Source organism: Canis aureus, chromosome 10, assembly GCF_053574225.1.
Source record: "Canis aureus isolate CA01 chromosome 10, VMU_Caureus_v.1.0, whole genome shotgun sequence".
NCBI classification, from domain to species: domain Eukaryota; kingdom Metazoa; phylum Chordata; class Mammalia; order Carnivora; family Canidae; genus Canis; species Canis aureus.
Window position 1 is genome coordinate 66,432,674 of NC_135620.1, and position 24,601 is coordinate 66,457,274.

A 24,601-nucleotide genomic window follows, 5' to 3' on the forward strand; every position below is an offset into this window, starting at 1 on the left:
GTTTCTGATATCATCACATAGCCTGTAGTTATCATCAACTATCCTTAACGTGTTGAAGACCAGCACTGAGACATCGTGTAGCATACATTTGCTGATTCACACTTACTCTGTATTGGAGACTATATTTTTCACCTAGGAGAACATCACCAGTCCTTTCTAGTTTGTTCCTATGTTTATCCAAGCTGACATTCAACCAGAATTAAGTGTTCTCTCCTCCTACAATGCTACTGGAAGAAAGTAGAGAAGGGAGAGAATGCTAGATAATCCGATGGTGAATCTGGCCCTCCAGTGACGAGCCTAATTGGTGTATCTTCCTAGGGATAGAAAGGAGAACATGAACCTGGATGTCACCATTCATCAAAGGCTATTTTGCCTGAGTCAACCCCATGACATCATACAAAGAGACTGTTATAGCGGGAGGAGGCCCAAAGTAAGGGGTCTCTTGGAAATCCTGCAGGAGCCTCATTTCGAGACTGCCAGTAAATGAAATTCGGTATACAACGACCTAAATTTATCAGGAACAGCAGTTGTGGAGGCTCACAGTCAAAGAGATGTCTAGCAATTAGAATAAAAGAAAACCATACAGAAGAGCTGCTCAGCGCATCCAACTTCAGAAATGTAAAGATCATTCCTAGAGTGTATCCCATCCGTGACCTCAACTTCACACACACACACACACAAGCAACGAATGCCTCCCTGCCTAGAATTCTAGAAAACAAACAGAAAACAACAAATACGGCTTTCTCTGACACTTGAGAGCTAAATTTCTCTAAAAGGAACTTATTTCTGGATAAACTACAGATCTGGGGCTTAATAAGATACTGTGTGTCAAGAATAAAGGCAAAACAAGGCAAAACTCTAAGTTAAACACACACACACACACACACACACGTGAATTAATGGTGGAAGTCTAGCTCAGCATAAGAAAAAGATCTGTCAGTCCTGGCTGCCCACCAGCTCTATAGGAGCCACGTGGGTGGCTGCTGCTATGGCTCCTGTTACATTGAAATCTGGTGCCCACACTCCCAGGAGGTGACAGCTACACTCTATTCCACCCTGGGGAATACCATGCATCTTAAGTTGGAAGGTGGGGTGGTTAGGGTCAGGTGTTAGTCCTAACACAGTGAACTGTAGCAGGGATTCAAACAAACTTTGATCTTGGACTCAGGGAAGGACAAAAATTTATCTATTACTCATCTTGTGCCCAAATCTGCCTCTCTGCATCCTCCCCACACTGGCCATGATCTACCACCAAGCACGTCTAATTCCCCTTACCCATGTTGGCCCTTCCAGATCTCAAGACAGCCCGGTTTCTCCCCAAGTCCTCCCTCCATCTCAAATGGTCCCTCAAATGACAAGGAGGCTCAGCAGGATGATTTTGTTGGCACCCAGAGGGAGGAAGCTTCTCTCTGGTGGGGTCGGGAAGTGGATGCCCAATGACCAAGAGGGCCACTGGAGACAGACCAGCCCTAGCAATCCCTCCACTCTAGTTCTACGTTTGGAGACCTCCATCGTGCCCACTGGCCGCCACACCCCCAGTGGCTCCAGCATCACGGGGGAGACAGAATGAGGGGTGACAAGGACTAGTTTAGGCAAGGTGGTTCATACCTGGCATTGGGACCTATCAGTTCGTTGTGAATTTAATGGATCACAATTGGAATTTTAAAAGAAGGAAATAGAGAAGACGAGAGACTGCTCTGTCCTTGCTAATGTAAACACTTGCTTCATAATACATATCTGTGCTGCAGGGTGAAGCACAATGTATCTTTGCTGCGTGGCTGTGATTTAAAAGTCCACTGGCTAAAACCACACACATGTAGACACACACACCATATACTGTGTGTGTCGTCATAATATTTTTAATGCATCCCTTGAACAGAACTTGATATTTAGTAATGGCCTGGGGGAACCATAGTGGGGTGACCTCAAACGCCTATTCCTATAGACAGTGTCACCCCTGGGTGTCCATTGGCTTCTGAACTGAGCTCCTACACTAACCCCGTAGGCCACCAGCATAAGGAGCCATGATGGGGAAAACTCAAAGCACTACATGAACCCCCCACAGCTACCCAATGAGCCCTGCCGACATCTCTGACTCTGGCTTACAATTTAACTCAACAGTAAACACGGTTAAATCTCCAATGTCTGCTATTGTGGAGGGAAGAGGTGCACAAAGGCAAAACAGAATAATAGACTAATATTTAGCCTTTAAACAAACCGAAAGCTAAAATGTCATCATGTGAGGACCCTCAAAAAAATAAAACAAAACACCGTACTCTATGCCTGAGTTAATGTCACCTTCTTGGACACAGTCTCATGGGCACAGTGAACAAAGAATGGGAGTCAATATTCCTGAACATACATTGGGTTTTCTTTTTTTTTTTCTGGTGAAGGAAAAAAAAACTCTGGAAGCTGCCCTCCCTATGAAAAATAAACATATCATTAATAAAAGGGCTCACCATTGCTGTGGGGGAGGGCAAGTAGAGGCGGGGTCACTGTTCAAACAGCAGTCACCTTCCTGTGCCCGCCCCCTCCATTCCAAACACTGTTCCCCACCCAGAAAACCCACGTGCCGGTACAAAACAAGGGCCAGGCCCTATGCCAAGCCCTGAGGGGTAAACAATCCTATCTGGGCTCTCTCCCTTATCTGGTTCACATTTTGCCTGCACAGCCTGATTCACCCAGGAGAGGAGCTGGTCCAGCCTGCATTCCTTTCTATTTCTACCAACTGGGGATCTGGTCGAGAATGCTCAGTTCAGACACCTCTTGTGATCCTAAAGGGCCCCCATGCTCGCCCCACAGAGATACCATGTTATCTTCCAAACCCTGCCTGCGTTAGCAAATGAAGCAAGGAGCACTTTCTTTGGGCCCCTGCAGGCTCCACAGGCAGGAGGGGTTTGGGGTAACAGGAGGGGCAGGAGGTGGTGGGTGGGAGTGTACTTGAAATTGCACCAAATAAGGAAGGAAGTAGGCCCAAGACAGAGAAACTAATTGGCTGATGAAAATTTCAATTATGTACCCCTCTGATTTTCACTTGTTTCATAACCGCTGGTGTGGTTATACCCAAATGCAGTGTACGGCCACAGTGATAAGATAAAGAGTACATTTTTAGTGGTTACTCATTTTCATATATTAAAAAGGAAACTTTAAAAAAAATGTTATTACCTGGTTTGTTCTTGCTGCAGTGTGTTGGGATCAGGTATAAAAAATCTTACTCGAAAATGCAGAGTACAGGGGAAACCTCCTACAACATTTTTCAAAAACAAATTTAAGTTTTCCCTTTAAAAAAGTCAATGCAGGTAAGCGGCTACTCTCCCACAAGTGATGCATTTTTTTTTCACTAGACCACAGCTTTTTTTCATCAATAGAAGGACGAATTTCAAAAGAAGGAGTGCACAAGACAATCGACTGTTTAGAAATCTCCAAGTCTGCAAAGAGTCAGATATTTTGCAACACGAGCACACAATGAGGTATTATCCCCTCCCTACTACATGGCTGTGTTCAAACAACGCACTCCGTCACTTGTAGCAGGAATTTCTTTCTGAATTCTTTAAATCGACAGATTATACAACATTCACAAGGAAATAATCTCACATAGATAGCGATTTTGTACTTTTCCCCCAAACACTTCCATGTATGTTCTTGAGCATAAAGACCAGTCATAGCCAAGACTATGAGTAGGCTAGGGTGATACTGATGGCACTGCTTTGCAGATAAGCCAACAGGCATAGACATGGGCCTTCAGCACACAACTGAGGACAAAATCAGAACTTTAGCACTGAGGTTTTTGATTCTGCTATGCCACACCTCAGTCTTTTGGATACTGGGAAACAGTTCATGCTTTTAACGCAAAGTAAATTCCCAAAGTGATGAACATACCGGCAAGTGTTATAGAATTAACATACTCAAATATGGCTTTATGCGACAATACCAAGAGTCAGTTTGCTTGTAGAGATAAAATTAGCCCATTTCTTTTGCTGGAGATGGTCACAGGAGAGGATCAGGTTGTGCTGCTAAGATTCCACGCTCTTCTTCAGGTCAACGGCACCCCTCTCCATTACACACTGAATGTTTGCTGGCCCTGTGTGCTCAGCGCTTCGCTGCTTCTGAAATTCAAGCCTTCTCCACCCTGCTCCTCTCACTGCTCCTGCCACGGAGCGGGATACCTCACCTTCCCTCTCTGTAGTACTTAATGTCAGTGTCTCTCTGGCATGTGTCAAAGGTATGGGGGGTGGTGTGTTCACCTACGAATGTACCTCTGCACAGGTGCTCGGGTACCAGTGGGTGGCGCTGTAACTCGGTATAGTCTGACCACCCGTACATCTGGGGGATAGCTCAGTCTTCCTACTGCCTTGGACTAGTCTTCCAGCTCCCCTCCTCACTGTAACTTGTCACAGTGTCTCAGGATACCTTTGTGCACCCAGAACATCCTATCATGTGCTCAGAACTAGCCTAGAACCATCGCTCTCCTCGTCTACATCCCCATGCTTGCCTGTCAGCTTTTCGAGTGCAGGGTCCCAATCTGATTTGGGCCAGGTTCTCAGAGCTTAGCCCAGTGTGTTACCAAAATCTGAGCTCAGGGCACATTTCCTGAATGAATGAGTTAGTGAGAGAATGAATGATGATACCTATTCATGCCTGTGGGGACTTAAGGCTCTGAGAATTCAAATGGGGGACAGATATTCACTTGCACCGTGGCTCTGTGGCCCCCCATGGGTAGTTCTGAATGCTAAGGGAGGTAAGGGCTTGGAGGCAGCAGTGGGATCATGGCCATGGGTCCTTCTCTCTACTCCTTTCCATCGGGGTGCTGGGGCAGGTGGGGGGAGGTGGCATACGTGTGTTTATGCTTGTATGAAATCCACCTGCTGTCTACCCCTCAGCCATTCACTGGCTGCCTCCTGAGGAGGGGGGCACATTGTGAGGTGCCCAGACAACGTTGCAAGCATCCTTCCCTGAAGGAGCTTGCAGTTTCCAAGGAAGATAAAGGCAGGCAACTACAAGATGAAAGAGTGCTCTCGGGAGCTAAGCAGGTAACAACAAATGTAAGGGAGGGTAGGCAGAGTCACGGCCTCTAATAAAAGAGATGGCAGTCTGAGTGGCTTGGAAGAACAGCAAGATTTGGATATAGGAGAGAGAGGAGCATTTCAAACAAGAGGGAAGGGACAGAAGGAAGATACAGAGGAATGTGTGCAGCCTGGCAGGGCAGCCAGATTTGTCTGGAGCATAAGGTGCAGAAAGGGGAACAGAGAGTGTGATGCTGGGAAACCAGGCTGAGAACAGTCTGGGCGGAGGGTGGGGACGGGGCATGCTGTGAAGCCTTTCCTAACTGGGAGTTCAAGTACAGCACTGGGGCCCACTCATGGCTGGGGAGCAGTATGTTGTATCTGTGATATTACCTACCTATGTCTTAGGCTCCAGTGGGAGGGAGTGTGAGTGTGTGTGTGTGCATGCACATGTGTCCTTCCCACCCTGGCTCTCACACTGGTCTAAGAGAGGCCATCCTCCTTCCCTTATAAGAAGCAAGTAGGTTCCTGGGCTCTTGGCTGCCTTCTTTCACCTTTCCCTTTCCTGCTCATAGCTGAGGAGGGCTGATTGGGAAGCATCTCCGCTCACTGAGAAGTCAGACATATCATACCACCTGGACCACGGAGAATCCAGGTCCCAGATGTTAGGAGCACACTGAGGGTTGGAGGAGAGAAAGGGGCCACGATATACTAATGTTCGGTGTGCAACTGAAATGAGAAGGTCACACTCACCTTTTAACTGCTTCCTGATGGGTTTGCTTGATTCCAGCCATCTCTGTTGGGTAAGAAAACATAAGATATAAAACCAAACCATGTAGGAGTCCAGCATGTCTTAAAGGGCTGGTACTTACCAGAGAGTCGACTGAGTCATCGCCATGCTGCAAACCAAAATACTCCTTTTCAGTCACACCCAAGTGGTTGTATGCCATATCCAGAAGAACTTGACCGGTGTCTTGTTTCTAGAAGAAAAAAAAAAAAAAGTGTCTAGCGGGTAAATTTTTTTTAAAAGATTTTATTATTTTTTTTTTCAAAGATTTTCATTTATTTGTAAGAGACACAGGCAGAGGGAGAAGCAGGCTCCATGTGGAACTCGATCCCGATGTGGAAGCCCGATGTGGGACTCGATCCCGGGACTGGGATCACACCCTGAGCCAAAGGCAGACGCTCAACTGCTGAGCCACCCAAGCGTCTCTTTAAAATTTTATTTATTTAAGAAAAAGAGAGAGAGAGAGAATGAGCAGAGGGAGAGGGAGAAGCAGACTCCCTGCTGAGCAAGGAGCCCAACAGGGGACTCGATGCCAAGACCCTGAGATCATGACCTGAGCCAAAGGCAGACATTTCACCAACTGAGCCACCCAGGTGCCTCTAGTGGGCAGATTTTTAAAACAAATTAATGTCTTTATTGTAGGGATGCCTGGGTGGCTCAGATAGGAAGTCAACTCTTGATTTCTGCTGAGGTCTTAATCTTAGGGTCCTGGGACTGAGCCCCACGTCGGGCTCCACACTCAGCATGGACTCTGCTTGAGGTTCTTTCTCTTCCTCTCCCTCTGCCCTTCCCCCTGCATGCGCTTGCGTGCTAAGATAATAAATCTTTTTAAAAGTCTTTACTGTAGGCAAAAAAGGAGTTAAAACATTTAGAGATTTTATATGCACTCATACCTCACAGTAAGAAATGCTTTAATAAATGTCACATCAAGAAGTCACATGGTATATATGGGAAGTGGGGCTAAAAAAACCACATAAATATGACTTAAGATAGCATAGCTTAATTTTCTAAGACTTCTTCCTTCCCCTCAGCTGAGATTCCCAAGTGATGTCTGAATTGGAAAACAGAGATCACGACGAGAGTAAACTCTCCATGACCTACCCGTGGATTACCCAGAGCAAAATGCTAATCCCACATCAGGTTGTTGGCTCCTTGGGAGCCATGGCAGTGTGTATAGGGAACACAGCTCTACTAACGGTGTGAAAGAAGATGGCTAAGGACACGAAAATGCCATCCTAAACCCCCTCAAAGTGACTTGATACGTGACACCCTGAGGGATTATCTGCGTCTCCGCTCTCCGCCATCTGAAGTGAGAAGCCAGTGGAGACATTTGGCCACGCTTCACGTCCAGAGCAGGACTCGGCTACCATCACCACTCGGAGCTTACGGAGCAGGCACGATGCTGAGCACGGAGACAGAGCCACAGTAAGTGTCCCAGAGAGGCCAGGCGTGGAAGCAGTGACCAGGACGTGGTGTGTCAGATGCGGTCAAGTGCCGTGAGACACTCTGGGCCCAGTAAACACACAGAACAGACACAGATGGTAATTCAACCTGGGGACAAGCGGAAGCAACTCCTGACCCGGGAGGGGGACGGGTGACAGGGCTGTCACCCGTCCCCTTCCAGAGGAAATTAAGAAAAGGCAACATTAAGCAGAGGGCCTGGTACAAAGGCACAGGGGAGGGAGACAGCATGGTGCCGCTGGGAAATCGCAAATTCTCCTTTATCGGGCAGGCTTCTCAGGAATCTTTTGAACCAAGCCATTGACTTAAGGACAATGAGACTCAGAAATAGACTACGTAGAACAAGCAAATGACAGCTCCTCTTTTGAGTGCTTGAGAGCAGATGATGTACCTGGAAACAGGCCACTGGGACCAGGAAGAGGAGAATTAGGTAGCTGGCAGGCCCCCTCCTGCAACCTTTTCTTTGGTGGGATCTTGTATTATTCGGTCATAAGTGTGGGAACAGGAGATACACCCATTTCCCCGAACACATCCCCCTTCCTGCCCGAGGGCCCTGCACCTGCTGCTTCCTCTACCCAGGACAGCTTCCTTCACGAGGGAATCGTGACAGTGTGGGAAAGACAGCCCAGGCCACATACTGCAAGTCATGAGATGCTCTCCTCCTGAATTACGAGCTACTCTCCTGGTGCATCAAAGAGCTATTGGTTCCCCTTATTAAAATCTCTATAGGATTTTGTATTTAAAAGGTAAATAACTACTGAACACCCGCAACAAGCCATGATACGAGGTGCACTTTTCCTAAACCATCTCTACTCTCTGTAGCTACTCGTGAAGGCATCACCAGCATCCCCTTGGCTGTGAGCAAACAGAGGTGCTGGGAGGCTCCATGCCATATGCCATCAGCTGATGATGGATGGTCTGCCTGCCTGACTCCAGGCCCTTGGCTGTCAAAGCCTGCACGTCCCCATGGCGCCGCATCTCCCCTGTAGAGTGTGTAACTCACCCCCCTTCTAGTATTTCTGCCCAAGTTTCCAAGTTCTCAAAAGGAACTGAAATACAATAAAGCACACATTTATAAAGAACAAGCCTCCCAGCCCAGTTCCCCACCCCACAAGAGGTCATCTTTGCTACGCCAGGTCACTGTCCGTGACCAGCTTGCTCCCTGGGCCAGGCTAAGAACGGATGTCCAGGCCAGCTTCCCAATGATGCCTCAAGAGTTGGTGCCAACGATCCCTGCAAGTGGAAAATCTAACGCAAATGGGGTTTCAGCTGCCACCAGACCTCCAGAACCCTCAGGTTCAAGTTCAGCGTGAGTCAGCTTTGACCCGACTGCTGGCGGCTTGGGGAAGTCACACACGAACAGCGGTGCCTGTGACCAAGAAAGACAGGGCGCCCGCTGAGCGCCAGGCTGTGTTCTAGGATCATCGCTCTGGGCAGGCGATTTCCTCATCCTCGTTTACAGGGCTCATCACTCCTCCTTAAAGAGGTTCCTAGCCCAGATTCTCAGACATTGGCTCTTGCTCTCCTCCTCCCTTCCGGGACAGTCTGTCCCCATCCCCTGTAATGCCTGTTCTTCGTCCCTCTAACCTTCTGACGCTGAACCATGTTCCTATCTTCCTTGTCCTCACTTCTCAGGGGACCTCATCCAGGTTCGTAGCTTGAAATACCATCTCCGCCCTAGTAAGCCCCACATCTGTATCCCAGCCTAGACCCTCCCCGGAACCTTCTTCTTTGTGTATCACCATCTCTATGGGGATGAGGAACAGGCACCTCAGATGTGTCCATGACAGAGCCCCCAACCTGCCCTTCCTACAGCCTTTCCCATCTCTTAACTACAACTCCATCATGCTGCTTGTCCAGGCCAACAACCTTGGGAGTCACCATCAGGCCCCTTTCGCATCCCAAATTCCACCTGTTGGCAAATCCCACAGGCTCTGCCCTCAAAAATATTTTCAGACTTGGTTTACTCTTAGCCACCTCCACACTACCACCACCGTGTCCACCAACCCTCTTCCTCCCCAACCCCCCTGGACTGTTAGAATAATCTCTTAGCCCTTGCCACCCCACCCTCATCAAGTCCACTTTTGACGGGGATCTAGAGTGAGATCATGAGTCAGATTATGTAAGGTCTTTGCCCAAAACTACCAATGCTTGCTGCCTCTCTCAGAATAAAGCCAGAGCCCTCAGGATGACCCATAAGGCTTCCCACAGTCCCCCTGACCATCCTGAAACCAATTACCTCTGACCTCTCTTGCTACTCTCCCCTTTGCTCGTTCCACTCCAGACATACTAGTGTCCATACTACAACTACACTGAGTAGGATCCTGCCTCAGGACCTTTGCTCTGCTCTTTTCAAAAACCAGGAATAAGCTTCCCTTCCAGAGAATCACATGGTTCTTTCCTGCACTTCCTTCAGGTGAGGTCTTTCCTGATCACTTCTGTAGAGTGACAATCCCACCCCTGTCCTGCTCTGGCATGCTCTACCCTCCTCATCCCACTTTATTTTTCTTCTAAGCACATACCACCTGATACACATTTCATTATGGTCCATTTCTTCACACGAGGATGTGACCTTTAAAAGGCCAGATACTTTGCCATTTTGTTCCCTGCTATATTCATTATACCCAGCGTGAAACCTGGCACATAGTAGGTGCTCAGTAAACATGTTAGATAAACATTCATGTTCTTGTCAGGAGGAAGATATATAGCGAAGAAATAGCTCCTAGACAGAAAACATACATTTTAACAAAGGAGCCAGACTTATACTGTCAGTTTATAGCACGTGGAAGAGACACTTGTGACCTTCTGAGAGCACCCACCATGCTGCGACCTCCTGTAAGCAGCACTCTCCTCTGGTCTATTCAGCCATCAAGGCCCATGGTGACCTGGGGCCAGCGGGAGGCAAAGTTAGAGGTGGGAATGGAAGACCCAGGGGCCAGTTACTGTTACCCTTTCAAGTCCTGTGCCTTCTATTACCCCTAGTTGTTCTCCTGTACCCACTCTTTTTTTTCTCCCACTCTTCTCTTTCTGACCCCTTTCCTTGCACACTGAACTTTCCAGGTTGGGGCAGATGCTGGCAGCCAGTCCAGACTTGGGGTTGACCCCTTCAGGCCTGGCTAGAGGATGGGAGAGGGAGGCAGAGGTCATTGGCTGAAGCAGTGACTGGGGTGGAGTGAGGCAGCATGGACTGCTACAGTTCAGGCATCTTATTGCAACTCAGGCAACTCCTGAGACTGGAGGCTGCGTTTCTGGTCCTGCCTCTGTCGTGGGCTTGAGGTGGGAGGAGCCAGGCTCTCCTGAGCCCAGCCATCTATGAGTGGAACTGTCTCACCACCCTTCAGATTGGACCCATCCACTCACACATGTCCTAAGTGCCCGGCTCTGGACCAGGCTCAGGGGGAAATGATACTATTTCTGTCCTTGAGGAGCTCACGGTTTAAAGAACATATAATCTAGTGATTATAACTACTATTAATGAAATGCGATATGGGCTCCACTAAAGCATACAGGGCACCATTATGGAAGAACTAATTCAGGAAGCTGACGAAGATGTTACAGAGAAGAAGTAACATCAAAGAGTCTCTGGGTTCATGTCACCAAGGGGGGGGGGGGGCGGGGGAAGACACTCCAGGTGAACAGGAATGTGGGCAAAGTTTTTAGGGTTATTTCCAGTTCAATATCAATATACAAGAACTGAGATCTCAAGCTTTTATTTTATTTTTTAAATTTTATTTATGAGAGTCAGAGAGAAAGACAGAAAACTCGAGCCTGGAGGAGGGGCAAAGGGAGAGGGGCAAGCAGACTCCTTGCTGAGTGCAGAGCCTGATCTGGGGCTCGATCCCAGGACCATGAGATCATGACCTAAGCCAACATCAAGAGTTGGCGCTTAACCGACTAAGCCACCCAGGCACCCCCTCAGGGTTTCATTTTAAAATAGTTTTCATCTCTTGGCTTATAAAATGAAGAACAATTATTTCCAGTGGCATTAATTTAGAAAACATTGAATTTGGAGAACTTACATTAGCTTTGAAGGTCTGTACCAAGCCATCTAGGAAGCGGATGCTGCAGACGATTTCGGACCGAGTTTTCTCTTTGGGTAGTTCTGAGGTGCGTATACTATTAATTCTTCCACCCAACGCACGTAACCGGGAGGTCATAACTATCGCTGAATAACCTGTAACAGAAGGTACACCTGTTAGCTCTCTGACAATCAAATTGCCTGTTACATGTGGATACACCTCACAGTCCATCCATCCCTTGTCTGCTTTGACCCCTCATAAAACTGAAGAACTCACAATGAATGTGAACCAGATAAGAGACCATGTTTCCATTTGAATTTTGACTTCTAAGTGGCTCTAAGCAAAATTTATTATTCAATTATAATACCTTAATAGAATTATATGGGTTATTTGTGTGTCTTATCTCCCCGGTCTAAATTTAATTTCTATTTCCCAGGCTTTTAATCTTTTATCATTTTTTAAAAATGTATATTTGTGTATTCTACTTTTTTTTTTACAGAACTGTGGTGTAAAAATGATCTAACATGAAGACGCTTATAAACTGCATTAAATAATTTACATTCATTAAAAGACACCACTTAAAGACAACCCACAGAGATATCTGCAATATGCATATATAAAGAACTCCTATAAATCAATAAGAGAAAAAACAAAGCGATCTGTAAAAAATGGGAACCACATTAGTCGTCAAAGAAATGCAAATTAAAACCACAAAGTAATAGCACTATATGGCCCACCAAGAGTGGCTACAATAAAATCTGACAAAACCAAGTGGTAGCACTTGTAGCAACTGGGCCTTTCTGGCACGACTGGTAAGAATGAAAATTAGCATAACTATTTTGGAAAAATAACTGGCCGTATTTACTACTACTAGCTGAACATACGCATACCCTGTGACATAATTCCACTCCCAGGCACATTCCCCACAGGAGAATGTAGATTTATCCATTAAAAGACACGCATGAGAATTTTTATAATAGCCCCAAACTGGAAAAGACTCAAATGCCCATCAATAGGATGGGGAAATTACAGTACAGTCATACCACGCATGACCTTATAGCAAAGGAAATAAATGAACTATTGTTAGGCCAGAAACAAATGGATTCTTCTCATGTTATGTTGGCAAAAGCAGCCAGACATGATATATTACCAATAGCCTGAACCCATTCACATAAAGTTCAGAAACAGGCAAAACTAATCAATGCTAATAGAAGACAGAAGCGTGGTCACTTCCGCATCAAGTGAGGGTGTGTGTGAGAGAGAGAGAGAAAGAGAGAAGCAGAGAGAGAGAGATCTTCTGGGAAGCTTATAATACCCTATCTATTGATCTGGGTATTGATGATACCGGTGTACTTACTTTGTAAAGCTCCATCAAGCTCCATTCTTATTTGTGTTCTTTTCTGTATATTTTGATATCAAATTCACTCAAAATAACACACATATGAAGCGGGAGTTAGTCTACAATCTGACTTTGGTGTACTCAGGGAACAGCGAGGAAAGAGGTTTTCCCAGCAAATGCAATTGTAGAATGGGAGACTAAATAAGACTGAGGAAGTGTGCGACTGAGCACAGGGCCGCATCACGCAGGCAGGAAAGCCAAGGGCCTGGGCTAGCTCCACAGCTTAGGGAATGGAGAAGGTTTAAAATCTGATGAGGCTGGATGGAAGAACAGATAAAGATGGAGGACTTGAGTGCAATTTAATGTTCTTTTTTTAATTAATTCTCTGTAAACTTTCTATGATGAGCTGGGCCTTTGCACATGCAATTCCCGCTGCCTAGAAAGTTCTCTCTGTTCCTCTTCAAGCCCCAGTACCCAGCACAGGCATCGCTTCCTTAGCAAAGTCTTCCCTGGTGTCCCTAACTACTCTCCATTTGCGTTACTGACTCTCCTCTCCGATGCTTGTCATAATTCCACAGTCATAGCTGGTGAGGTATGTAAGATCTCCTTCTGCCACTGGAAGCTAAGCTTCACAAGGGTAGGAAACAGCTCTGGTTTTGCTCACTGCATCTCCCAACACCCACCTCTGGGAGGCAGCCAATAAAGAGCTGAACAAAGGAAGGATGAAACGAAAACGGAAGCACTGGAGAAACAGTGCTACCTAACAGACAAACGTGGGTTGGTGGGAGCAGGAAAGGAGGATGGAATGAGGGTGGGGACATCCCGAAGACCAGGGCTCCTGGCACACAACACACCCTCTGGGGACCTTGATCAGGTGAAAACTAGGATTCAAGTGCATCTGAGTGATGCCCTAGAGTCTGCATTTCTTGGCCTCCCACATGGCTCCAGGGTCCACGCTGGAAAAGCAGCTCTAAATGTCAGGCAGGGCCAGAGATCAAGATCTGGGAATCAGCAGCAAGTGAGGGGGGAGGACAAAGCAGAGCCATGCCTCTAGAATCGAAGCCTCAGGGAACCACAGGCCCATAGCTCAGCTGCAGGAAGCTAAAACCCAAAGGAGGTAGAGCCTCCAGGAGGGAAGGTGCACTTGGTCCCCTGTCCTCCTGCTCCTGAAGGAGCTCCAGGCAAACCTCCATCCTTCTGTAGTCAGGCACAGGGAAATCTCTAATACCAGCAAAACAAATCCTTGGGACGGGCCGCGGAAGAAAACTTACTGTCTCACTTACACAATCCCGCCCACCCCACCACCTCCACCTTGCTCTTTCCATCGAAAATGTCATCAGAGGCAGGGATGCGTTTTCTGAGTAATGGCAAAAGTCATCAAAAGACTACAAATGTGATCCATAATACCTTAACCGTACTGCATTAAAAATGTCAAATTTAATCTTTGTCTAAGAATTTCAGGTGGGCTATATATTTTTTAAAGATACAATAGAATAGAATCATTGTAAGTGCGGTTCCTGGTGGGAGGTACACATAAGTATCACCTGGGGAGCTTTCCAAAAAAAAAAAAAAAAAAAAAAGGCCTGTCCTGGCCACACCCGTGGACGGTGATTCAGCATCCTGGGGTGTGGCACAGAATGACTTTCCTCTGGGAAGCCCTCAAAGGAAGGGCCAGGCAGTCGATGGCCAGAGGAGTGGGTTTTCAGGGAAATTCAGGATGTGTCTCGGAGGGTCACAGAACACAGGTCCCACGGGATCGGAGCCACTCACTGAGGGTGCACTCGTGCAACAGGAGGGCAGTTCCTCACAACAGCTAAAACTAACCGCTAGTCACACCAGCACCCTGGATGGAAAAAGCCAAAGGTGCTGTTGAACAAGAGTTTCCAAGTGACAGTACCATGGACTGACGGGCTAATCGCGGGCACTGATTTTCAAACTGCTGCTCACCTGAGCAGCTCCACGTAGCTGGCACCAGTGTGGGTACCAGTGGGACTTAGTAACTTGACCATGATTAATGACCGCCCCCCCCCAGCACAGTCACATAGCCAGCTGACAAGGGACATCAGTAACCCAGAAGAGACACTTTTTCCTCCACACATCGATCTCTGCTAATAGAAAAGGGCTTGACACCTAATGACAACGTTCGGAAATAGGAATTTCATGAAAGTCGCAGAAATGTTCTTCCCACGGTTGTTCCTGCAGCAAGCCTTGATCAGAGCAAGCCTCATGCTGAACAACCAAGGGGCGTTTTCAGATGGTCTTGAAATTCTATCTTAAACAATCGGGTCAAGACAATGGATGCTGCCTGACTGGCCTGTTTCCTGTGCCACAGCAATCGGGGAACTCAGGCTTTCTATGGCTTCCTTTATAAGCCTCTTCATTCTAAACAAAGCCACAGCCCCAACCAGGAACACACCGGCCTCCCCAACCACAAGTGATTACAGCTGCAACTGACCCATTTTATAATATGGAAGCCAAGCTTGTTCTTCACATTTTTAAGATTTTATTTATTTATTCATGAGAGACAGAGAGGGGCGGGGGGCAGAGACACAGGCAGAGGGAGAAGCAGGCTCCATGCAGGGAGCCTGATGTGGGACTCGATCTTGGGGCTCCGGGATCATGCCCTGGGCCAAAGGCAGACACCAAACCGCTGAGCCACCCAGGCATCCCTCTTCACATTTTTCAAAACAAAAACCAATCTGTTATGGCTTCAGTATCTGTATGGCACAACAAAGGTTCTACTGTGACTATAGTTTTTATCAGACTGTATTTGCCAGACATATAGGAAGAGGCCACCTCTCACTTGGTGCACAGTTGGGCCCCAGTGCATACCAAGGGTGTTAGGGTTAGCATGTGTAAAGTGTCTAACCAATGTGAGACACCTACTAGGTATTCGATAAAAGGCATCTCATTAAAAATGCTAAGTTAATGCCATCAGGTGACAACTAGATTCCAGATTTTGTAGGCAATGCTGATTTCAAATACCTTCTAAGATATACAAATGTTCTGTTTCTTTTTTTTTTTAATTTTTATTTATTTATGATAGTCACACAGAGAGAGAGAGAGAGAGAGGCAGAGACACAGGCAGAGGGAGAAGCAAGCTCCATGCACCGGGAGCCCGACGTGGGATTCGATCCCGGGTCTCCAGGACCGTGCCCTGGGCCAAAGGCAGGCGCCAAACCGCTGCGCCACCCAGTGATCCCATGTTCTGTTTCTTAAAACCTGAATAAAGACAGCTTTTAAGGTTAAAAGATACAATAGCTGTGTGACAGTCCTATCAGCTGCTCTATAAACTCGGGTTCCAGGAGCAGGAGCACGTCGCCTGGAGTATGGCAATCTGGGGCACGTGTGTTGCTAGAGCCCTCGTGGGTAGGGGTGGGTAACAAGGCTTCAACACTATCCCTTCTGGGCTCCCTGTCTGCCCTGGAGCTTGGGATGGGGAAGAGGGTGAGGCTTGATTTCCCGAGTCCACACATAGACCTGGGGAACTCTATTCTTTCACAAGCTCATGAACCACAGACAAAAAAAAAGGGAGAGAACTATGCTCTTCTCCATTAGACAAAGTCGGAAAGCAACTCAATTCCATTTTGGTCATTTTAAAAGAAAGTGTTAAGGTTATTTCATACCCTTTTTTCCCCCCCAAAATAAGAAGTTAGGCCTCTAGTTGAAGAGTGCATGTTTCAGTTAAGAAAGGAAAGAAAGAAAAAAAGAAAGCAATTCTGATTTATTAACACCTGGTCTGTGAATAAACCTTACAAATGAACCACAAGTGGCTCAATACAGGAATCAACCGGAATACTCATCAAGCTGACCTAGGCCGATGCTACCATCTAGTGGGCTCGAGAGGAAAACACTTCACCTCCTACCCTAGGACTTCCTGTTTCCTTCCTGGAGGGGAACAGGCACAGCCACGCTCCCTCCTTTTTATCCCAGTTCAACTTAAAAAAAAATCCCTCACGATACAGAAGGCCTTCTTTGTATCCCAATTCTCTCCTTTTCCCTAACTCTTCTTCCCTGGTAAACTCAGAACAGCTTCTGGGAGGTGGGGAGGATATTTCTAAGCCCCAACAGATGCCTGATGGAGAGCGTGGAAAAGTAATAAACACTCAAGGATCATCAGCCATGCTAGAGAGATGACTCATCAAACACCAATATTGCCTTCTCCTCCTCTTCCCTGCAAATGCACAGCAGTCAGGCTGCATTCATGGTTTAACCAAGGCTTCAGGGGCAAATGCACACCACTCAAGACTTCACTGCATGCCCAGAGGAGAACATAAACCACCTCCCGACTGCTGGCTGACTGCATCTCGCATAGGATGATGGCTTCTAGCTCTGGTCTGTTTTACAGCCAGGCTTAACAGTTCCTCCAACACCTCTGAAGTGGGGGATTCCCTTCTAAAGATTTATAAATGCCTAGATGGGGGATTTATTTATTAAGTGCTAGATTAAGGGCAGATCAAACTGTGAGAATGTATGTATGCTCAGTAATTAAGCTAACAAAGAAATAGCGATTAAAACGAGACTTTTTAAACCAAAGACTTAAATTAAACTTCAATGTGCTTGATTCAATCATCTGGGGGAATTTGTTAAAAATAGATCCTTGGGCACCACCCACAGAAATTATGGTTTGGTAAGGACCAAGGAAATTGCATCTTAAAAGTTAATTTTTTCCCCCAACTTATAGAAAAACAGAACTCTCATATACCCTTATCGGCCTGGATCTAATTAACATTTTGCCAACACGCTTTCTCTCCTGCACACACACCACCCCTTATGCTTTTTACTGAACACTCAGAAGGTGTCAAGATCATGCCCCTTTACCTCTGAATATTTTAGCATGTCTCTCAAGAACGAGGGCCTTTCAAACCACAGTACAGTTACTGCACGGAGCCAATTTAACATTGATAAAGCACTTATGTAACACAGCCCATATTCAAGTTTTGCAAATCATTCTAACATCCTTGATTTCTTTCCTCCTGATCCAGGATCCAAATCAGGACCTTGCCTTGCGTTAGTTGTCAGAAAGAAGTCACATTTTTAATAAGCATCCCTATCTACAGCCAAGGGGCTTGGTTAGGTCGGTACAGCCCAGGCTGGGTCAGTTTTCCTACATTACAAATCACTTCCCAGAGCTAACAGGAGTTTCTGTAGCTTAGCAGCTGTCCCCTTACTCAGTCTGGGGAAGCCCTTCCTAAGACGCTGTTGAAATAACACCGGCTTTCCAGTCTATATGTCAGTGCTGGGATTAGCACTGTTGTCATAACAGAGGAAGAAAGCAACATGAAAATAATATTAGTTCAAAAAGGATTCTATCACTTGATATTACGTAACCAGATGTCTTGGCTTGTTCACTCAAATTAGTTCACAATCTTGCACAGTGACTCTTGACAATTTGTAATATCCAAGTTATAAAAAAGACAGCAGTGCCTTCTGTAATGTAGTTCCTCAGAAATGGGGGACAAAGTCAATTACTACCGTGGCGAGGAAGGAAAGTGACAAAAGGAAAAGAGATGCACATGTTTTGTGATTTATTAGGCTTTGCAAATATTTTTAACGAAACTCAGCTCAACCAATCAGTGATTTTAGTTTATTTTTAAAAAACCCATATACCGTAAAAAAACACTTCCAAAAAAAACACTTCCATATATACTATTTCATTTTATTAATTTTTTAAAAGATTTTATTTATTTATTCATGAGAGACAGAGAGAGGCAGAGACACAGGCAGAAGGAGAAGCAGGCTCCATTCAGGGATCCCCATGTGGGACTCGATCCTGGGACTCCAGGATCACGCCCTGGGCTGAAGACAGGTGCTCAACCACTGAACTACCCAGACGTCCCTTTTAATTTGTTTTTGAGAGAAAGAGAAAGAGAGAGAGAGAGAGAGAACGCTTGTGTGCAAGCAGAGGGAGGGGGAGAAGCTGAAGCAGGTTCCACGCCCATCTTCACACCCTGCACAGAGCCCGACATGGGCCTTGATCTCACAACCCTGAGATCATGACCTGAGCCGAAATCAAGAGTTGGATGCTTAACCGGTCTGAGCCACCCAGGCGCCCTTCACTTTAATAATTTCAAATTATGTGCAATTGATAAAATTACAATTGGTACATGAAATCTAATTTTCCTCATGACCAATTTCCATAAATTTATCAACACTACTTTCTGGCAATCACCACCCCTGTCCCTTCTTGGCTTTTTTAATATCCAAAGTACGACACTGCATAACAATACGAAGATAAATACCCAGGCTTCTTTTAAAAACTAGTTTATAATGTAAACAATCACTACGAGTATCACTAAATTAGAAAAAAATAAGTCTATGAAGGGTGGCATTTTCATATTGCTAATTCAACGTTATAGCCAATGCACTCATTTTTTGGCATAGAGACTCAGGATGAATTTTTTTTTTTTTTAACAGATGAATTAATTTTTAAATAGCATTTTTAAAGCTTAAAGCTTGGTTTGAAAATGATCACAGCTGACAATGGAAGTATTGGTGCACGAGACTTATTTTTAATTTGGGGCATGCATAAATAAAAGTAATATTTATATTAAAAAAATAAATGCATCCTGGGCCTGGTGTAAGGCAGCAGGATGAAGGCCACGTGGAGCAGCACTTGGAGGATACCATGAAGAATCCATCCACTGTTGGGGAGTCCTGTGCACAGATTCACAAGGACTTAATCTGAGCTGCAATGGGACCCTGTCCGATGAGCATGCTGTGGTGGTATCTGTTCTAGCCCAGCAAGCAGCTAAGCTGACCTCAGACCCCACTGATATTCCTGTGGTGTGTCTAGAGACAGATAATGGGAACATTATGATCCAGAAACACGACATCACAGTGGCAGTGCACAAAGTGGCCTTTTGACGTCTCACCAATTCTCCAGCAGCCTGTCATAGGGGCTCCATCCTATGTTAATTATCTTGTAGAATGACTAAAGTTTCAGTAGTTAAGCCATTTATTTAGTGTGCATTGGGCACTTTTCTGTTAATTTTAGAGTAAGCTGCTTTTTGACACTCAATGGACTGACTTATCAGAATAGTAGTAAGAAAAGATCATGTTTTGAAGCAGCACATCCAGGTCACTTTATACATAGAATTTTCTTATGTTCAATAAATCTGGTCAGAGGAAAAATAAAGCTTCTATGAACACATTTATGAAAGCTCTTAACTCTCACATGTCACATTATTTGTCATCACGTGAGAGAAGATGCTCACTCAAGTCACTTCAATAGCACAGCTCTATACTCAAATTATCTTGCAATTATTAATCCTCACACTCCAGAAGTACAGTCTTGGGATCAAATCATTTGTTCCATAGATCCTGTAATTTGTTCAGGGAGTGGATCTCCAAACCGGAGCCCCCTGGGAAGCAGGGTGGAGTAATTTGTAGGATTAGTTGTATTCAAACAGAGACCGGTAATTAGCACCCTCCTTCTCCTACAACTTCAAAATGCCAAATAGTTTTCTTATTATGGAGTCGGGGTTTATTTATAGGTTCAACACCATGACACTTGCAAAACTAACAAAATGAGAGAGTTATACTTGATACTGGGAGGATAACAAGAAGTAGTTTTAAGCTCCCTGAAGGGCAAGATAAAGAGCTCTGTGGGAGCTGCATGCAGTTTGGGCAAAGAGGGAACGCTGTTATAAAGAGAAGCCAACCTCTTACGAGCAAAGTTTTGAGCAAAGTTTTCAGGATGGCAATGAGATCCTGAGGAACTCAACACAAAGTTTGCCCCCAAGCAATGAGAAAAATTCATGTTAGACTTGTGAGTCTAATAAATGAAGTCATTATCACCACCCCCTTCAAAGATCACATGGGGGAGGGGAGGGGAAGCACAACTCCTTAGTGCACAGCTCTCAAGAAGCCTGGCATGAGCCCCCCCATGCCTTCTTTCCAACATGACCTCCCCCAGAGAGGATCACTCTTCTGACTTTTAACACTATCTTCACGAGAATTTTTGAAAAGTAATCTTTACTCCCAAAATGGGGTCAAACTCACAACCCTGACTGAGGTCAAGAGCTACATATTCTACTGACCAAGACAGACAGGTGCCCTTTCATGAGATTTTTTTTTTTTTAAGTGAGATTTTTTTAGAAGGTCGGGTTGTTTTTGTTTATGTTTAAAAAATGTTATCATGGTACAGTGTTAAACTGCACCCCCATCCCCAAATTTCCCAGGACTCAGAGCTCCCAGGGCTGTTTTCAGCATGCTTGTGGATGCTTCTGGCACCTGTGTAGTGTGGGCTACAGAGAAATGAGAAGGCTGGGATGTGGTCTCCCCACAGGTAAGGCTCTGAACAGTGCCTAGTGAACTTCTCCCATTAAGATGTCACCTCAGTGAACCCAGAAACTACAGAGGCCAGCAAGCTTGCCTCCCGGAAGAAAGAGGGGGGGACACCTGCCAGCCCTTAGAGAGACTGAACCAAACCATGCTGAGGAAAAGGACTGCCAGGACTTCCCAGACAAGCTGTTCTTACATCTTCCCAACGACTGGCCAAAGTCCCACAGAGTCCCAGTTGGACTGGGACTACAATTTCACAGACCCTTAATCTTGTTTATAATTACTTTTAGCCTTGATTACTACTTTGGCAAAGGAGTTCCGGACCATTTCTCAATGTTCATTTACTGGGCACCTGCTCTGTGTCAGGCGGGGTTGAAGGGGCGAGGCGGGGAGAGTAAGGTGCCTGGAGTTTCAGTGTCTAAGGGAGATGGCTTCCCAGGACACCAGAGGAACAGGAGAAGGGCTCCCAACCTGCCTGGGATGGCCAGTGGGACCAGTCCACAATGGTCTCGTGGGGGAATTCCGCAGAATATAACAGTCTACTTGGTAGAATGGGTTCCAACACAGTACATATGCAAAAGCCAGGGGGGAAAACACATTTTATGATCTCCAAAGAAAGAGATTTAGCGGGAGTGTCTAAGGAGTAACTGGTATCCTAGAGAAATCTCAGGGAGATTAGGCGCTTCCAGGAGATTAGGCTTCGGGGAGGTCAACAACAATGGACCCAGATGTGGGCTGGAATCCAGCTTAACCACTTGGTAGCTGCATGAATTTAGAAATCACTCACCCATTTCCTTACCTGTAAAAGGGGAGAAATTTGCTTTCCAAAGTCTTAAGCACTGAGTATGTATGCGCATTAACTGGCACCTAGCTGGGTCCAATCGAAGGTACTTATTACTATTCTCATTAGACTGGTTTACTTAGACCCCAAGGGTTCAATGGGTAGAAGGTTAAGAGAAACAGGATTTCCCTTCAACATAAGGAAGAGCTTTGGAACAGTAAAGGCCACGCAACTATGGAAGGGACTGTGTCAGGAGAGAGGGAGCTCCTCGTCACCAGAGGTGATCAAGCAGAGGGGCTGGATCAGACCTTCAGTGAGAAGGCTGCAGAGGGCAGGCTGGCGCTGGGGGAGGTGGGATGGGTTCACCACGAGCTTCCAAGACCATGCTCCTATTAGGACTTCTGTTTTAACGATGCCAAGGTTAAGTTTCTGTGCATGTAAGCCCACTCAAGGCAGCGCTGTTAAAACTGGATTTCTCAGACTATTCATGGGAAATAATTCTGAAGGGAGACCTCGTTCTTGAAAAACACTAGAATGGCCCATCGTTGGAAGGGGGCGGGGGATAAAAGAATAGGCATGGACAAAAAGCAATGCATAAAGCTCAAAATACAGACAATAGAATGTTTTATACTGAGCCGCTTCCATCGAAAATTAAGCTACCAGTCTCTTTCCATTCTCCCTCTGGATAGTTCCATGAGGCCCCAAACAGACTGGAAAACAGGATGGAATAAATTTACTCTACAGGGACATGAATCAAGTTGCATAAACTTTACAAAAATACTGTGCTAATATTTGCCCTGGCGGCAGAGACACGCCCATTTGGGTGTCAGTCCCTGGTATTTCTATCCTGAGCTCCAGCCCCCACCCCTTTACAGCCAAAAGTAGCAGAAGCCTGCGGAAAAGAAAACAGCTAAAGTCACTTTGAAAGGTTTGAGATGTGCTAATCGCAACTCATCCCAGCCAAGGAGCTGGACTCTCCCACACCAGGACCGTGCTGCCAGCTTTATTCCTGCCAAGGAGTCTGAAGCCAGGGGTGGCCTGGCCAGAGAAACCCAATCCTCAACCACCAGCAGCCCTCGCCATCATTTTATCTCAAGGAAACTCAGAAAAATACCCTCCAGCCCTCCCCCTGAAAGCATCATCCCACTGGTCACTAACCAGCCAAGCGGCCCGGGAAGCTGCTGCTCCATTTCTCTTTAGTTTTCACTGATTTCTTTTCACGGATTTCCCAGCTCTGGAGCCCGCCAAAGGCTCCTCCCAGCTTTTAGAACCCCCTGCCTGTAAGGTTTTAACCCGAGGGGCCATCTCTCGGGGGTTATATTAGGTACGTAACCGGGCGTCTCTAGAAACCCAGATAAGATGTATTTTTATGCAGCCTAAATCAGCCGGGGCTTTAGGGTTTGGTGAGATGGAGTCAGAAGATTAATGAAAGGAAATCGCATAGATTCTAAAAAAGATTTATAAGGGCCTGCCAAAATGCTAATCAGAGTAACAGTGCTTAGGAAGATCTGAATGCAAATAATGTATCTGGTTGCTGCCCTGGGTTACATTTATTTGTACTGGGGCCTTCCACGCGCTAGGAGCTGGGACTGTACAAATACAAAGTCAGTTCTTTGATTTCAAAGAGCAAAAGCAACACCACTGCCATGGGGGCTCCTGGGGGCCCAGAGTAAGGAGTAAGCCAGACCTGAGCTCCAGTCTCTGCCCTGCCACCCGGAAGATGACAGGCCCCTGGGTCAGAAGAACTCTGTTTAAGTCTGTGTCCTCATAGGTGAATAATTCTGAGGAGCAATGCCCTCCTGCCTGGCCCACGGCAGGCACCGCCAGCTGCTGGGAGCACTGATGCTCCCACCCATTCCAACACCTCACTTGTAGTCCCTGGACCGTTGCCATCCCCAGGCTTCTTGTCCTGAGGAACAGCCGAGGGTCCTACAGGGCTTCAGAGCTTCCTAAATACCTTTTTTGCATCCATTCCTCCTGACTCCATTCACTCTGCCATGGCCTAGTGGGCAATACTCCTGTTCCCATTTTACAGATTGGTAGATTAGCCATGCTCAGGTCACAGTCTCCAAACGGGGTGATGAGCCCAAGCACAGTGCAAGGCACCACACACCTGCCCAGTGAGTCTGCTGGCCCACGTGACCCGGAAGGAAGTTGAATTACTGGTGATTCACTACTGCTGGTGGGGTGGGGGTGGGGGGGATGGTGAGGCCCCATTTAAGCACGACACTCTGTAATTTACTGACTAAAGGTATGTTCTTACCTTTTGAGATAATCTTGGTAAACACTCCCTATAGCTCACATGTTGGTAGATTTCCTCTTAAGGAGGAAATGGTCCAGAAGACCTTTTCCCCCTAATTCTGCAACATCAGAAACCTGAGTAATGACTTGGGTATTTATTACCCTAATCCCTCTGTTCTAAGATGACACAATTGATTTAACAGGTGTTTCAAAAAAATTTTTTTAAAGAAAGAGCACAAAGTACCCCTGGATCGCCAAGGTCTTGCTGATTAGACAGGAGTTAAGACGCGGCACACAACTCTCAGGGTTGAGGAAACCGTAGTAAAGGACTTCCTCTCATTTTTGCAAAAGGTGTGGGCTGGAGTGCGTGTGCATGATATCTACAGGCCCGTCCAGCTCCACAGGCAGCCACCCCGGTTAATTATTAGCAGCAGGAGAACAGGAGTAGGTCACTTCATTTTTTGAGGCCAGGCCCTCAGGGTGGCCTGGGACCTCTGTGACCAAGGGCTCTCCTTCCAGGGAGACCCTGAGAGTGACAGGTCCGTCCCGACGCAGCCAGTGCCCCCTTCCACAGCACCTGCCTCCAGGGATCCTCGAACTTGGAGGAGTCCCGATGGAAACCCAGGTTCACTGCAGCCCTCGGGAGGCTGGGCTTCTTAGTGAACTTGAGCTCACCTGGACCCT

At 46.4% G+C, this 24,601-nt stretch overlaps 1 protein-coding gene and 1 pseudogene across 6 annotated transcripts in view; one reads left to right on the top strand and one right to left on the bottom strand.

The window, feature by feature from the left end:
- Window positions 1-24,601, bottom strand: part of PTPN3 (protein tyrosine phosphatase non-receptor type 3) — a 142,939-nt gene that overhangs the window by 63,850 nt on the left and 54,488 nt on the right. For 4 of the 6 annotated variants that reach the window (XM_077912852.1, XM_077912851.1, XM_077912853.1 and 1 more), the window contains 4 exons: window positions 11,271-11,425; window positions 5,876-5,983; window positions 5,757-5,799; window positions 3,166-3,244 (listed from right to left, as the gene is read on the bottom strand). In XM_077912852.1, coding sequence (XP_077768978.1) covers window positions 3,166-3,244; window positions 5,757-5,799; window positions 5,876-5,983; window positions 11,271-11,408 — 368 coding nt within the window. In that variant the 5' untranslated portion in view covers window positions 11,409-11,425. Of the gene's footprint in view, window positions 1-3,165; window positions 3,245-5,756; window positions 5,800-5,875; window positions 5,984-8,838; window positions 8,956-11,270; window positions 11,426-24,601 lie in introns of those variants that run through there. The other 2 variants (XM_077912854.1, XM_077912855.1) reach the window with 2 other exon arrangements.
- On the top strand, window positions 19,172-19,515 carry LOC144321551 (ragulator complex protein LAMTOR5 pseudogene; annotated as a pseudogene).